General features: G+C 37.0%; 1 protein-coding gene across 2 annotated transcripts in view; it reads right to left on the bottom strand.

The window, feature by feature from the left end:
• LOC120624863 (kinesin-like protein Klp68D) overlaps positions 1-17,258 on the bottom strand; it is a 62,787-nt gene that overhangs the window by 15,360 nt on the left and 30,169 nt on the right. For both annotated transcript variants that reach the window (XM_039891604.1, XM_039891606.1), the window contains one exon: positions 12,536-12,729. In XM_039891604.1, the coding sequence (XP_039747538.1) occupies positions 12,536-12,729 (194 nt within the window). The remainder of the gene's footprint in view (positions 1-12,535; positions 12,730-17,258) is intronic.

The raw sequence follows: 17,258 nt of genomic DNA, 5'->3' as shown, positions 1-17,258 counted from the left end.
TAGTACGAGATGTATTTGAATCTTTTTTTTTTTCAAACACAAGTTACTGCAATCTCATCTGGTCGTAAATGATGATGCAGTTTAAAATAGTAACGGGCTAAACTGTTAGGGGTGTTAAACTCATACACCTAATCGGTTTCCACGGGACATCGTACCGGAACGCTAAAATCCCTAAGCGGCACTCCTTTGTCGGTAGGGTGGTAACTAGCCAAGGCCGTAGCCTCCCACTAGACCAGACTAGACAAAATTCGGAAATTATAAATTCTCAAATTTTCCCCGCCGGGTAATTGCAACTTGAATCCACAGCGCTCACCGCTGCGGCAAGGAGGTCGTCAAAAAATCTCCTCCTTCTGTCGGTATAAAACAATTAATACCACGCGCGTGATTTACTGCATGCAAAGTGACCGTGCTGGCTGTTGGCGGTCAATGAAGCGCTTTGGCCCACACGATAATTTCAACTTCCTTACTAATGTTATAAATGCGAAAGTGTGTTTGTTTATTATTTTGTTTAGTTCGTTTGTCCTTCCTTTACGCCCTAACTAAGCAACAAATCCATTTGATTTTCAGCCCATAGTTAGTTTAAAGGACGGAGATTAACAAACGCTACTTTTTCAACCAGGAAAATCATCGGTTCCCGGTAAAAGCCGTAATAAAAGCGGACGAAGAGTGCGGGCAATAGCTAGTAAATAATATATTTAGATGGCTTAAATTCTCAATTCTTAACCTTGGTCGGCGTTATTGAAGCTATTCCGATAAAACAATATCAGCTGATTGTACTATCTAATGATAATAATTGTATTAGAAGGCTCGAACTCGTGTTAGTAACTCCGAATTTAAAAACGTAAGTAGGAAGGTTCTTACCTAAACATAACTGTTATTTTTATCTGTATTAGTATACATTTGCATATGTATTTAAAAAAATGTATTCCACCTGCAGTCTATTCACCTCTTCTTTTTCCAAATAAGGTTTCCTGACAGAGATCGCTATTAAACGATAACGCTGCCTTTTGAATTCTATTTCTTTCTTCATGTATCTGTTTTTCTTTGTATATATTAATGATATTATACCAATAAAGAGTTAGAATAATAATGAGTATTATCTCAAGGTCACGACCAAATCGATAATCATGATATTACTTAGATTGATGTCGTTCACACGTGTGCTAGAATGGAAATACGAAAATTTTATCGATTTTGGCTGTATAGTTAGTGAAGCTGCCATACGATTGCCCGTTACCAAAACTAGCATGGTTTATTTTAAATCTATAGATTAGAAATAAAAATTACCTCCTACTTTCTTTGGATATTCACCCTTTGTTGTGGAAATTCCTACATTAATACAACTCGCAGACTACCCTACCAGTAGAAATACTTATGACAATTGTGTGTCAGTTTTAGCTCTAGGTCACAGAGGAAAGCTCCAACTCCAAGCTCAAGATATGCAATCAATCATGAAACGGTGCACACTTGATCTAAAATTAGCTCATCACGTCAGGAATTTGGCTACACCTTCCTACTCTTGTGAAGTTGGCGTATACGCTTTACTTGATTCACATTGCTCATGCTCATGTCATAAGTTATCATTTATTTTTATGATGAATTCGATCGGATTAGTGTTTAAGGTATCAAAGGTAGCCAATCTAAAACATTCAAACTGCTACCCTGAATCAAAAATCTAAATAGGCACTTTGTCTCGCGAGAAATCGAAAATGGCTAGACCGATTTTTTTATAGGATGGCTCGTTGTCCATGGTTTTTAGGGAAATTTGAAAATAAGGAAAAACCTGAAGACGAAAATATGAAAAAAATTGTAATTTTTATGAGACCACTGTGGATAAGGTACTTTCAATAGATGGCGTGCGAATAGATCTAATCAACTTCTTACATATAATTTTTCTCTACCGTATCAAGCAGCATAAAGCTTTACTGCTCACGATCAAGCCTATTCACTTACTCGTACTTGAATAAGTAACTTACTTCTTCGTGACTTCATTCCGTACTTAATAATTATCATCATCATTCAACTAAAGCACGGCTAGCATGGCCAGGAGACAATTATATCCCCGGAGGATTTAAAGGATTAAAATGTATCTTCTTTCACAGCTTTATCAACTCTCAGAGCACTTGCGCACAAGTGTATAATAAACGGGGGTAAACTTCTCCAGCTCCCGGTTCCCGTGCTTTAGCAGGACGACACGTTAATTATATTCCTCGTCGGGAGATATAATCAGGGGATATAATTTTTGTCTCCTGCCTGTGCGAGCCCTGATGTGCACTGGTCACCTCTCTCCTGAGAAGGGTTGAACCACGCTGGATCAATGCACTTGGTGGACTCCACGCGCCTTTGGAGAACTCTCAGGCATACAGGTTTCTTCACGATGTTATCGAAATGCACATAACTTACAAAAGTTAGAGATCCGTGCTGGGATTCGAACTCGGCGCCCCGATACTTAATTACATCTTATGTATTGCACCACCTACCTCTTTTCTATGTTTTTCCCTTTTACGCATTGGTTGCCTGGAAGAAATCGCTAAGTAGCGATAAGGCCACCAAATTGTACTCTCTTGCTATGTATTTATGTCTCTGTAACTACTGTTTTTCTTTGGTGTACAATAAAAGTGTATTCATTCATTCATTCATTCAACATCTAGTTACTAATTAAATATCTAGTTACAATTAATAAGATGTAGATATAGAGATTAGTAACGTCAAATAACTGCGACGGGGTCAATCAGCGGAATTGGCACACATTAAGCATTAACAATAACCCGGTAGTTTAACTACCGAGGAACGACATAAAAAAAAGTAAAAGCGTCTCGAAATGTTTTCAGCCAAACGGTGGACGATGCGAACTTTCTTTGCTCGTATAATATTTTATTTTTATTGTCGAAAAGAAGACCAGAACTACGCGCCGCTTAGCGAACTAAAAATTACGTTTAAAACAAATCACGGCAAAAACCAATCTTTGCCTATAAATAATCAACCTATAGTATTACCTTAATATTTTTTTATCTTAAGTTACAATTTGTAGTGGTATTAAAAAAAATATTTTACAGATTATCTAATGATGTTCATATAATATGATACAAGTATATAATAGTGCATTTCATAATATCACTGGCAAATGCCCAAAAATCACTCATGAATGCCAAGATCTGTTCTGAAATTTAAGTCATATACATAGTTAACACTAACAATGCAGTATTTTAATCTCAGTAGGATATTTTAAAAGAAATTTGATGTAAATTATAGATAGTTATCATTTTTTACGTGTATCGAAATAATAATTTAACAAACTAAGAATGCCTGATTCAGTATAATTGCGTCGCGTGTCCAATTTACTCATTTCTTTGAACGCATTTATTTAAGCAGCCAAATGTTCAATGCTGACCATTTGCTGAGTCACCTTAGAGCGTTTAGACCAGTTGCAATATAATTTACAACCTGGTTGTCGAAAAAAGGAATTGTCCATCCCCGTACCTAAGGAGAATATTTAAAGCATTTATTTATACTCTTTATTTGTACACCAATCAGAAAAACGATAAAAAAGAGAACAAACACATGAAGAATGAAGCAGGATACAAAAGGCGGCCTTATCGCTAAGTAGCGATCTCTGCCAGGCAACCTTAGGATTAGGAAAACCGAAGAGAAAAACGAAAAGGTGGGATACACTATTTAGAATATACATACGAATAACTACTAATAAATAAACCAGACTACACAAATACCACAATACTATTGATAAATTAAAAAAAAATATATCCTAATACATATTTTAACATACACATGAGTTAACATTAATATGAGTTAGCATACATTCAGCCGCGATTACTTATTTTCGCTTAGATGCAACAAATGACAACCCTAAGAGCAGCTGGAAGGTCATACGGAAGCTTGTGTTTCCTAATAGGGTGAGGACAGTGGCCTGCACGTGGTTTTTAGCTAAGCATAAAGTAGAAATATGACATAAAATGGAAACATCTACCTCTTACTCGAGTTATATAGAGACATGAGGGTAGACAGTGTTCAAGGACCTGTTTGCCACAGCTTCCCTTATGTAGGTCTTAAAAATAACTTCTTTTTTACCTGTTATATTAAAATCATTTTTTTTCAGTAAGTAAAACGCATGAAAAATCCTTGTCGTTTTTAAAACGATTAAAAATCATATCTAACAATGATTTCAAATCACAATAGATTAATACCGATATTCGAAAGGGTGTTAATACCGATATTCGAAAGGGAATTCGGTACTGATCGGCCGACAGAACCGAACTAAATAGAAAATGGTCTAATGGCCGCCCGCAGGCTTCGTGAAAAACATTAGCCTTCACGCTCGGCCGCCCGCGATTGCGGCTGAAAAACCGTGCCATATACTTTCCACTTTGAAGCGGCTCATTGGCCACTTAAGGGCCCATCTATAAAGACTGTCTCGATTTTTTTTAACAAGTAGGTAGTAAATACTGTACTTGTAAAAATATTCGAGATTTGTAGTTGGGGAAATTCTACGGAATCCTAATTAATATTATAAATGCGAAGTGTTTGTTTGTTCTCACTTAACGCCCTAACCAAGTAACTAATCAACTTTATTTTTAGCATTCAGTTAGTTGAAAGGACGAAGAGTAATATAGGCTACTTTTTAATCCAGAAAACCAAACCGTTCCCCAAGGGATTTGTAAAAAACCGTAATAAGCGTGAACGAAGAACGCTGGCCTGGCCTCAGCTAGACGCCGGCCACAGCGTGTTTTGTATGGATACTATAAACAACTTTAAAATAGTTTCGTTTTTAGATATGCCCTGCGAAAAAATATTTTGTTTATTAAATAACATTGATAAATTCTCATATAATAAATTCAGTATATAGAATGAAGTTCGATACATCAATGGCCACTTGTTTAATAAGCACCCCTTTATCGGTACACGCAGCTTCATACCGAGGGGATTCTTCTCATATTCCGCCTCAAGGTGGGCCCTTACCTTAGGTACCTAATAGTTACGCGTAACAACGTAACACACAAACCGACACACTGACATAGATACGGGCGGCCTCTACATGCCGACCTGCGAGTCGTTACAATAAAATGCCTTAAAAGTTCCTGCGACCTCCAACTAAGGACCTACAAAGTACATTAGTTCAGTTATCTTGTTGGAATTATCTAACTATCTAAATGTTATAAAGTTAACGCTTCTCGATTTTCGAATCGAAAAATAGCTCACACAAGGCGTCCCGGTGGTCTATAATGTTAAAATTAATCTGAGCCAATACAATTATATTTTAATATTAAACCCTTACTTTGTATGATGGCAATTGTTAAGTTTACCTAACTTGTAAGGTCAGCCAACCACGATTAACCTACTTTCGGTAAACCACTTCGACCTCTATTTATTAAAAAAAATACGAATTCATCTCTTTCAGATATAGAGAACTTCCCATGCGGGCAAATAAAAGGCGACGGTAGATAAAAGTTTGATATACAAACTTTAACGCTATGAAGATTAAAAAAAAACAACTAACTACCTTATTAAATGTATCTAATAGTCATTATTTCAAACGAAGAACGTTCACCGCTGTACACAGATCTTTTGTAGAGTTTGACACAAACGACGATTTTGATGTCTTTAAAGAACAGCCGTCTCCTGCCTGCCCGCCTGTCTACCCGCTTGCCTGCCCGCCTATCTACCCGCCTGCCTGCCCGCCTGTATACTACATACGTACCATCGTACTAATATTATAAATGCGAAAGTTTGTGAGGATGGATGGATGTATGGATGGATGGATGGATGGATGGATGGATGGATGGATGGATGGATGGATAGATGGATGGATGGATGGATGGATGTTTGTTCCACTTTAACGCCACAACGAATGCACCGATTTGGCTGAAATTTGGCAGAGCCATGCAATAAGTATAGTCTGGAATAGCTCATAGGCTCTCTTTTTATCCCAGAAACGCAAACAGCTCCTACAGGATAGCATGTTGTGACAAAGGTTACTTTTTATATACTACTAGCTAACCCGCGCGTTTAGACGAAGTTCACGATATTATATCAAGATCACTAATAAAAAGTTTTTATTAGTGATCGATGTAAATATACAGAAACCTTACAGTTACAGTTTTATTATAAGTATATAGATATAGAGAAATTTTGGACGGTAAAAATTTACATTATTTATTCAATAATAATCATTTAATTCCCTCATTTGTAACCTGGTTATAAAGCCAAATTGGCATGCGATTACATACACATCTATAGTAAAAATGTAACCCTCCTTTTGTAAAAATGTTAAACGCCTAATGAAGTGGGCACGGGTCAGCTATAATATTACAATTTTGAGATTAATTGACTAAACGCGCTAATATCAGAAAACGCTGTTTCCAATTAGATTTAATTCCGTCCGTATCTATTAAGGCTATTTAACATTACGCTAAGACCAATGGCTACCTCGACCACGCTACTATCATTAATGAGAAATGTTGCAAAAAATATATTTTTTAAGAGATTCCGATGCGGGCGATGCGTGAACGGTAAACGTTACGCCAAACGACGGAAGTAAATATTACTATTTATCGGAATTGTCGAAATTGTTTCGTTAAATTCTAAAAAACAGTCTGCGACAACATACGACTATTTTTTAAAGTTGACTCATACGCGGACGAAGTCGCGTGGGCCCGCTAGTTATGATATATAATTTGCGATTGAAATTGAAACTAACGATTAAGATCTCTTGTGAATTCTGAAATTGCATCTGCAAATGAAACCTCATTAGGTTTAGTATGTTTAGCGGTATCCTTGACTCGATTAGATGACCACACCACCGCACCGGACTGAGGCCACAAGTGATGGTGACGTCAGCGGCGTGGGACGAACGCAACTGGCCGGGGTTCTCGCTAGGTCAAGAATGGGCGCCAAGGGCAAGGGCGAGGGTGAAACCACTAAAATGTAGTTACACAATGCTGGAAACGTCGATAATTTTTATACATTGCGAGTGTTTAACAAGCGACGCTAAAAGTCGTGAAATATACCTACAAATATTGAATTAAGAACATACAGAATCCTCAATCAGCCTTTATTGTATGCAGTGCATTGTGCCCAAAAACAGTGAAAACGCCCCGCGCCCGTCTCACTTTAAATCCGCGGAATGTTGCTAGCTCACAATTTTTTTTCCCACTTTATGGTGAACGCTTAGAACATTAGAGGTAAAATAATTACTGTGCTAAATAGTATGAAGTGACTAACCGTTTGTTCGAGAAACCATTCTAAAGTGGAGTGAATTTTGATGCTTCCATATTAGTCGTGTAAACTGTTTCTTTATGTTCTTAATTCCGTGCTTACAAAACATAGCTAAGTAATAAGTAACCTTAACTATCAACGGGCTAGCTGAGCCTGAAAATGTCATCAGTAGGAGGGAAAAATAGGTCAACTACGACAATTACTGCTTGGTGGCCGAAATAAAATACAAGTAAGACAGGAAGACCGATCTTTTGATGAAGAGACTATATTGTAGAGTATGCACGCCCTTTGTGCACATAATTGCTCACGATACCTACATCTGAGAGAGGAAGAAGAAAAAGTCTTTATTGCATATACAAATAGAAAGTTAGGTTAACGAAAAAAAACCCGATAATATACATATGCACAAAGGCGGCCTTATCGCTTAAAGCGATCTCCTCCAGTCAACCTTTGGTTGAAGAAACATGTTACAGAAAACGGGATAGTACAATACCCAAATTGTGCTAATTATATACATTACATAGACCATACATACTAATACTACATATATATAGTTAAAAGAGAGATTTATCTTAATATATATAAATCTCTTGTATATTATATAGTTATATAGAGTTATAGTTAGAGAGAGAGAGAGAGAGAGTGGGGCCTGGATATCGGATAAGTTATAGTAGTCTTAATGATATGCACCCCGTAATTAAGCATTAAATAATAATTAAAAACTGCTCGGAGGTCTGTGATTTTAAATTTATAACGGCACAGCTGTTTTCAGGAAAATGATTTTTTTTTATTAGTTCTGCAAGCCTACAAACCTTTTTTTATCAATAATTGACGATTAGAGGGCTATTAAACAATATCCATCTACTTTTGTAATAAGAAACATAAAATTTAAAGTTTGCTTCACTACGCGGAGTCTTAGTTGAGGGCGAACCACCGCAAGTACTTAAAATGGGAGAAGTAGAAACTTTAATACGATTCTCGTCGTATCATTCGCTTAGATATCAAAATATGTAATCTTTAATCATTTTGTAAGTGTAGTTATTATGTATTTAAATTAGTTAATTATTATATTTATGTATATATATAAATTAGTTTATTATTATATTTATTTACTAATTATATTATTTACTTTGGATCTATTTGTGTACACTAGTTTATGTATTAGTATGCAGTTATTCGCATGTATGTATTATAAAAAATTGTACCGCCAGCAGTCTATTCTTATTCAAAGGTTGCCTGGCAGAGATCGCTATGAAGCGATAAGGCCTCTTGTATTCTACTTCTTTCTTTATGTTTTTGTTTTTATTATATTTTTTAGTTGTGATATACAAATATAGAGTTTAACAATAATAATAATAAATAACTCTTGAAACATTTATCAATAATGCATTTACCTTGTCCAGAAATGTTGATCTTCATCCAACCAATCAAACATTTTTACAAAACAATAACTAAAATTGGAACGGAACAGGATAGGTAAATTGAACACCATTAAATCCGATTTGTTATTTTTGAATTTTAAAACTCTTGGAACTGTAAGAAAATTTAATAGGCACGTACAAAGAGCTCGAAGGTCGCCGAAACATTAGAGTCCCGAAGGCGCCGCGGAGATCGGAGGCTGCGGTGCGTCACCGCTTAATAACATCTGTAGCATGAACTGGACTTTCGCCCACGCGCACTCAATGCACAGAATTCCAGGGAATACGTACTATATTCCCAATTAAGTCTATTAATACAAAACAATGTCCCTTCGTTATAGTATACAACTATGCTGATGATGTTGTGAACAAATCCCTTAAGCTACACCGAAATATCAAAATAACTAAGAACAGTAATAAAAAACAAGTACGAAAATGCGAGTAACATGAGAGTTTAGTTTCGTTTAGGGATTTGTTTACGACAGAACTGGCGCGAATGTCAAAAAAATATTTACTTAGCCCTGTGTATAAACAATGCATTTTAGTACAGTAACTGGAGTCGGCGTTCGTAAAAGTATCGTTAATATATTAATTGCAAACCTCATACTTTGTGGGATTTATGACAGTTCCAAGAAAAAAATGTGCCATGATTCGATAGAGAAATAGGCGTTTATGCATAAAAAAACGTACGAAACTGAAATTCTGCACTTTATTTGGAAAACAGTTTAAACACACACTCAAGAATCAGTTCTTTTTTGATAAATGAATTGTGAGGAAGTGTGTTAGCCCACAGTTACTTATTTGAAGTCCGCAATTTAGAATCCAGGTCGGAAAAGTACTTTTCACGAATTAAATATCACGGCCGCTACTAGAGGTCGCAAAATTTACATCACAAAATGCATTTCCGAAAAAACAGGGATAGAAACCAGTAGAAATAACCAAGTTGCTAACTGGAAAAGTGGTGTAATCCAATTTCAACACATGCGCCTTCAGCAAGAATTACTATCGACCTTCCTGTCGCCTCCGTCGGGTAATACTACCCGAACTGAGTCGCAGTGTTCCGAGTACAGCCTTAATGTAGCCAACAGCTGCCAAATATTTGAATCAGCAAACTTACGCATTACAGCATATGTAGTTGAAAGATAGCTTTGAAGAAGTTTTTAATATAAAAGAAGGAAGTTATAAAAGTCTCTCGGTAGAGTTTCTCAATATAACCGGAAAACTGAATATACATAATTTAGGCTGGTCCTGTTTTAAATTGAAACATAACTAGATAACTTAATTTATTATTACTTAGGTGTTCAAATTCAAAATAATTTATAAAGCACTCTTTAATGAAGTTAAAAATACATTTTGAAAGGTTTGTTAAAGTAGGCAAAGAAAATTTATTACAAGAAATTTCAACAAGCTCTTTTTAATAATAAAATAAATACAACGTTCGTTCAGAAACAAGACAACAGCTGGACTGCGTGTTATTTTACTTTTCACTTTAACCGTAAAGTAAACAGAACTCTATAACAATGTGTCAAAGAAGCACAAATGTTTTATTGTTATGACAGATTATCATAATATGAATTGTAGTTTTAACAAAGTTTCATTATCTGAATGACTATGAGCTTGTTTACAAGAACATGTTTTAACAGAGGTAACGTAAGCAAATCACGTACAAAAGAACAAAAGATTATTTTTAGTTTTCAACATTTGTAACAAAAGATTACATGAATATTATTCAACTCTTTGTTATTAATAGTAACACACCCGCAATATCTGTGCCCTGTTATTTTGCAAAGCGTATTCTATGGAATAAAGATGAATACTTGAAAGAGGTAGGGCTGAATAGAGTAGAGTTCATTTGAATGATAACATAGAGGTTACTGACTGTTTTAAACATGCCTTCAACAGAAAGTAAGTACATAAATTATATTCGAAGAAAAGTGCTGTCCTGCAGAATGTAACAAATTCTGTAATACGTAAGGGAGTTAGCGTACCCGCTCTATAGCAAATCAAGCCAGTTCGACCAGATACAAATATACTATTGCAGATCGGGAGCATCAGTGTTAGTTTTCCAGTCAACCTATTATCGTCCCATTTTTGGTCACAGGTCTCCACGTTGCTCCAATGAGGCCTTTAACGATCATTATTATAATATGTTATGTGTGATAATAACCCCAAAGCACGGTGGACCTTGGACATCGCCACTTTTCTGACTCCGGGCTGGTAGTAAGATTTTTTTACAGAAAAAGCAGGAATCACGCCCAAGTCGTTGTAAACAGTAGTCTAACATGCAACATGTTCACCATTAGACAAGTGAAGCAGTTATCCATATTTACAAGTTAACAAACGTAATTTCGACCTTAACCTAAATCTGATAACTTATTTGGCCAACATTTGGACGACTCCATACAAATGTGGCAGGTCAACAGGAACACGGGCAGGAAGAATAGGACAAAGAAGAAATATTTTAAATATACGCATTTCATAATAAATTGTGTATTTTTGGAGTGCTTTAAAATAAGAAACAAATGTAACAATTATGGATACTTTCAATTATTATTCAGTTGAGTCCTTGTGATGAGCTCGTATTATTTATATTATATTATATGCAGACAAAAAATATTTATGAACTACATAATCATATCAAAATATTAAGACCGAGGCCGTGCTTTAAGTGCTCCATAATTTAATAAACACATTGTTAAACAATTGTATTGTAAATGAATTTGAGTTTTAAAATCACTTTAATTATCATTTTGATTCGAACGTGCAGACAAAGAGTCTGCTCGACAGCGACAAGTGGGTCAAAGTTCAAACATGAGAACCGTTTAGCTTGATGGGAATCCGATAACCAAAAGAAAAGGGGATCACAAATCACTTGCACGATTTCCAGACGATTTGAATATATTTCTGAATTTCACAAACTGATAGAGAAATTAAAAATATGTTAAATATGGCTTTTCATAGCCAACTTGACAAAATCCAGGAATTAGATTTTAAAGACAGTTTAAAGTGAGTGCAAAATATCAGTCAGGTCATAGCAAAGACTTCAGATTTCGGAGTTTTAGTTAACCTTGTACATACACAGGTATCAAATGTAGATAGATGTTCGGTCATTTTGTTTGCACAAACAATTAGGTCAACACTCTTCTAGACCAGTGATCGTAACTTTACCAGTACGACAATGGACGAATGACAAAAGATGAACAATAACTCTAATATGACAAAGGCTAACTACGACGCAACGAGGGCAACGGTCGAGTGAGCAACCCTCGAATGAGCGATTCAGCGGTAATTAGTTTGTTGCTCTGCGCTCGGCGGGTATTTCGCATGTTTGCTCTTTGTTACAGCTACTTTTTTAAGTTTAAAAAAGAAGATTCTTGCACAGCTTGGATGGGCTGGAGATATCTTTCTCCCCGAGGGCTGGATAAAATCTTTCCAACCGCTTTATTAACTCTCCGAGCATTGAAGCACAAGTGAAAATAATTTCTAAGTAATAAACGTGTAAAATAATATTAGGGTGAATGAATATTTGGGTAAATTAAATTCGAGTAAATTTTTATATTCCCTTTGGCTGGTGGACACGTTAATCTTATCAATTGACAGGGGATATAATTATTTTCCCCTGCTTGTGATTAGCCGTGCACGCCAATGACGTACATAGCATTCAGAAGTATCTTTGTTCAAAAAGGCTTTTGACAGGCACAGATGAGTTGTACATTTAATTTTTTTTTTTTGAGTCATACTTTTCCATCGTTTTATTTCATTTTCAGACGAGGCGTTTAGCTACCTTCTTCTGAGAAGAATATCATGAGCAATGGATGGTTTTCCTTATGTTAATACCAAACTATGTGAATTAAAAACACGTAGAAAGTGTAAGGTTTTCGACTCACCGTATGCGGTTGGTATCGCGATGTGCGGTTTCCACGGTGACGAGGAAGACCGCGTGGCTGCGGGACGAGTGTTCGTTCATGTCGGTGCGGCCGGCCGCGCGGTTGCGGTTGCCGGCCCGCATCGCGCGGACCATCTCTGCGGCTGACTTGCACACCACCGACGTCATCTCGGGGATGTAGAAGCCGTTTAATTCCTGCACATACAATATAAAGTGCTTGTTGAATTTGGTATTACATAAATAATTACAATTGGTTATTCCTTCTGCCTTGATATAAGGTGGAGTTTATTTTGCTTATTCAATTTTAGATCTAGTAGTCTTATCTAGTAGTAATAGAGGTAGCATAACGGTGGAGTAGTTAATCAGTGTTTTGTCATGTTTTGATATTTGAAAATTGCTCACTGTCAATTATTGACATGTGACATAGATAAGGGAGTCAGAGTTTAATGGGCAAACGCTTGGAGAAAAAGTAGTAGTAGATATTTAATGTAAATCATTAGCCTAATTTATGTTCTACAGCTCAACACGGCCCCTATCCCACACAAGAGCCGCAATTTCAATTATAATGACCGGTTCAAACGGAAAGTGCTCTCCGAGAGACGCAATAAAGGAAAATTCGGTCACTCATCCAGTAGCCTACTGAGGTCACATAGCCAATCGAGCCGCAGCGCCGCAACTAGGTCGCACCACCCTCCTGCCTGTTAGATAACTATCTATTTTAATAGATTCATTGGTGATCTTTGTAATAAGATAACTAGTTATTTATTATCGGAGAAAGCGTTTCTTTGCGGAATTCCATGATGTACTCTCTACTCACGCTTCGCTCTGACACTGGAGCATCCTCAGGAGATGTTAACTTTTAAAGAGACGTTACATTCATTCACATTTTGGAAGATCCGTTTCATGTGGAATATAAAAATCCAAGAATGCCTGACAATGTTCATTGTACGTAATATTATGTACTGCTATTACTGAACAGGGGCCAAAACGTTCGCCACTTAAAGATGTATTATTTAAATATTGTAGACGTTCTTGATTAAAGAATTATAATCCTTATTTTAGGGATATCAAAATATGCCACATAAAACTGTCATTTTAAAATAATACTGCTTAGTAAGCCTCCTGATATAAATACATCGACGTCCGCAAACACGTTTCAAGTACGAGTATTACATCCGTCAAGTTAATGCAAACTAATCACGGCCTCACGCTCATTACCTTATATTTGTATGGTAAATAAAGAATCTATTTATCTTGTTACAATAACGTTAAATGAATAAACATGTTAAGTGTATATTGATTTGAGATAACATTGGTTGGAGTGCTAGGATGTGAAATAAGCATAACCATAAAAATTTGACTTCCTCCCTGGCGGGAGGCTTTGGCCGCGGTTAATTACCACTCTACCGACAGCGACTGGCCACCAAGCGACGTAGAAACCTGTTAGAGGATGTTTGCCTACCACCAGGTGAGATTGCAGTCAAGGGCTAACTCATAAAAATCTGGAACAAAAAAAACTGGGTTGGCAAACTGGGGTTCGTTAGACTTCAAGCGCCTTTGGTAGCGTTATGGAAAACTCCCAGGCATGCAGGATTTTGCAGAAAACACACATAACTCCGAAAAGTTATAGGTGCGTGCTGCGGAACGTAATAGGTCCTTTCGAGTGGAAGGCCGAAATCCTAATCACAAGGCCACCACTGCAGTCGCCTTTGAGGGTGGTGCGACCTAGTTGTCGTCTTTTCATGGCAACTATACCTACAGTTATTGCTCTAAAATAATTGCGATTGTAAAAAGTGGCGGGGCAAAAGTTCTTTATTATTTAGGACCTACTTTTTTACTAGTTAGGACCTCCTATCCAACTAGCAGTGGCCTGCAGTGGGTATCTTACCAGGGTACGCATACAGTAGAAAAATCGCATAAAACAGCAAAATCATGTTCCTATACGAGCTATATATAAATTTTAGGGTAAGCAGTGCTTTTGCGCATGTATGAAGTGCACACCACTGCCAACTAGCCTTGTTTCATAATCATTATCATCATCATATCAACCCATCAACGGCGCTCTACAGGGCACTAGTTTTATCCCATAATGAGAAGGGTTTAATAATGAAGGGTCATAGTCCACCGCGTTGGCCCCGTGCGGATTCGAGCCTTGTTTAATACGAAATAATAATGTTGGAAAGCTTAACATCGTAGCAACCCATTACTGGTCCACTACAGGGCACGGGTCTCTTCCCACAATGGATTGGTGGACTGGAAACACCTTTGAGAACATTATGTAAAACTCTCAGGCATGTAGGTTTTCTCACGGACATAAATTAGTGATATCTGCATATCGTCTGCGAAAGGTGCAGAACTCCTTTGTGGGGTTGAGTATACGCTTTTACAACATGATTCCTAAGGTAATTCTTGGCCTACCAATACATACATTTAAAAAATGTGTAAAAACACATCTAATACAGCGAGGTTACTATACATTTGATGAATTCCTTAATGAGAAGGTAGATTGGAAGCAGCCAGCCTCGGACTCATCTCCCGCAAGATAGAAAAATAATTGTAAATGTTGATGTTGGAAAAGAGCAACTACTGAGTTTCTTGCCGGCTCTTCTCGGTAGAATCCGTTTTCCGAGCCTGTGGTAGAGTCACTACAAACATACATACTTGACGTTTCAAAAGTGCTTATAAAGTAGGCCTACTTGAAATAAATGAATTTGAATTTGATCTTTTCTTTCACTGTTGAAGTAAGCGACATTTATTTGTCAAATAAACGCACATAACTTAGAAAAAATAGAGGTGCGTGCTGGGATTCGAACTCGTCCCCGCAAAGTGAAGTCGAAGCCCTTCCCATTGAGCTATTACCGCTTCCGTAGAAAGTTCATGATCAATTTAAAATTTCCTATCAACGAGAGGAGTTAACTCGAAGCTCGAAGGTGTACATGGGGAAACTTTATGGCGGCCTTCTTTGTCTACGGATCCCTAAAAAGGCCGGCGGCGCCGTCGGCCGCTTAAACCATACAAGGACTAAGGAAATTAATTCCTATTGAGAAAATCTACTTATTCAACTTCCAGCATAAATCAATGCGTAATTAGATACTTCATAAATACTAATTATTCCATTATCCAGTCTATTAATGTCGCCATCAATGGGTTGTTTATGTAGTGTTGTAGTGAAATCAAAGCTTGAGTCAAGTGCCCGGCAAGTGTCGACTTTGGATAGTGGCGTGCACTTCATACATTCACAAATGCAGTGCCTACCCTTAATTTTTTATATAACTCGTTTGACAGGATATTTTTGAAGTAATACTTCTTTTGGCGCGTGAGGGAAAAATGATGAGAGTAAATTTTTACGATGCGCGCGCACACAGTCACGAAAAACCGACACCCTGAAGTTAGGCTATGGTCAACAATTTGAGTAGCAACATAAGATTATCTGCCTATAGGTAAGGAAACCCTTCGAAAGAAGAGGCATCGCGTCGCCCAGCAGTGGGATATTAAAAGGCTGGCTCAGTATTGTATATTGTATAGAAGCAGGCGTTACTTTGCGGAAATCCATGATATATTATCAAAATTAAGCTTAATTTGCTATACTCCGCGAAAAGTGTAATACTTTTCGCGGAGTATAGCAAATTAAGCTTAATTTTGATAATAATTTTGATAAGGCTGGCTCAGCTTTTTTTAAAGTAAAATAATTGATGGACCAAGGAAATAGCCCACATCACGGTAAGCCTACAAGCAACATCTATAACTGTCAAACGAGTTATATGAAAATTTTAGGGTAGGCACTGCATTTGTGAATGTATGAAGTGCACGCCACTATTCAAGTCGCAGGGCATGCAAAAAATACGTTCTACAAAGCTCTGCCCTGTATCAACCTAAGGAGTGGTTGTAAACCTCATGTGCCAGTAATTCCACTGGTGCCCACTCTCTTCAGAACGGAATGCAGCAGTTGTTTGGTGGCAAATATAAACATGGCGGTAGTATTTCTCCCGACGAGCTCTGCCACAATAAGCTCTACTACTACCAACTCGAAGTTAGGTGTACACATTGGCGTGCATATAGGGTATGCACAGTGTATGCAGATTATATAAAATGAAGAAAATCTCCGGTACGAGTTATAAAAAACTTAAGGATAGGCATTGTAAGAGTTATAAAAAGCCTACCCTTGAGGAAATATAACTGGTACCGGAGATTTCATTAATTTTGTATCATCTGCATACCCTGTGCATACCCTATATGCACGCCACTGGGTCTACATAAAAACGACTAATAAAGTGAACATTGTGAAACGGTTCGAGATGAAACCACTAGAAGCTACACCGTGAAATTGATGTGACGTCATATCTCATCGTACCCAGTTTTGCACAATCGCCCGATTAGGTACCGACAGCATGGTTGCTACGTACCCCACCTACGAAACAATAGCGATTTTTTAGTATATTTTTCCCCCGATACAAAAATAGATAAGCCGCGAAATATTTATATAATAGATTAAGGATTATGAAAAATTAAGCTTATTATGCTATAATCCGCGAACAGCAGGAGAATCTGTATGGTGTAATTTATAATTTTTTCAATAAAATCTTTCTAATCCACACCAAACAGATCCTCGGCAATGTACCCTCTACGCACGTTTCGCTCCGAAACAGGAGCATCCTCAGGAGATTTTGACTTTACAATGAATATGTTAATTTGGAATTCCAAATATTTTATATTACGCCAAAGAA

The sequence above is a fragment of the Pararge aegeria genome, chromosome 7 (assembly GCF_905163445.1).
Source record: "Pararge aegeria chromosome 7, ilParAegt1.1, whole genome shotgun sequence".
Classification (NCBI taxonomy): Eukaryota; Metazoa; Arthropoda; class Insecta; order Lepidoptera; family Nymphalidae; genus Pararge; species Pararge aegeria.
The sequence above is the reverse complement of the archived record's forward strand: the minus strand, read 5'-3'. Positions and strand labels throughout refer to the sequence as shown.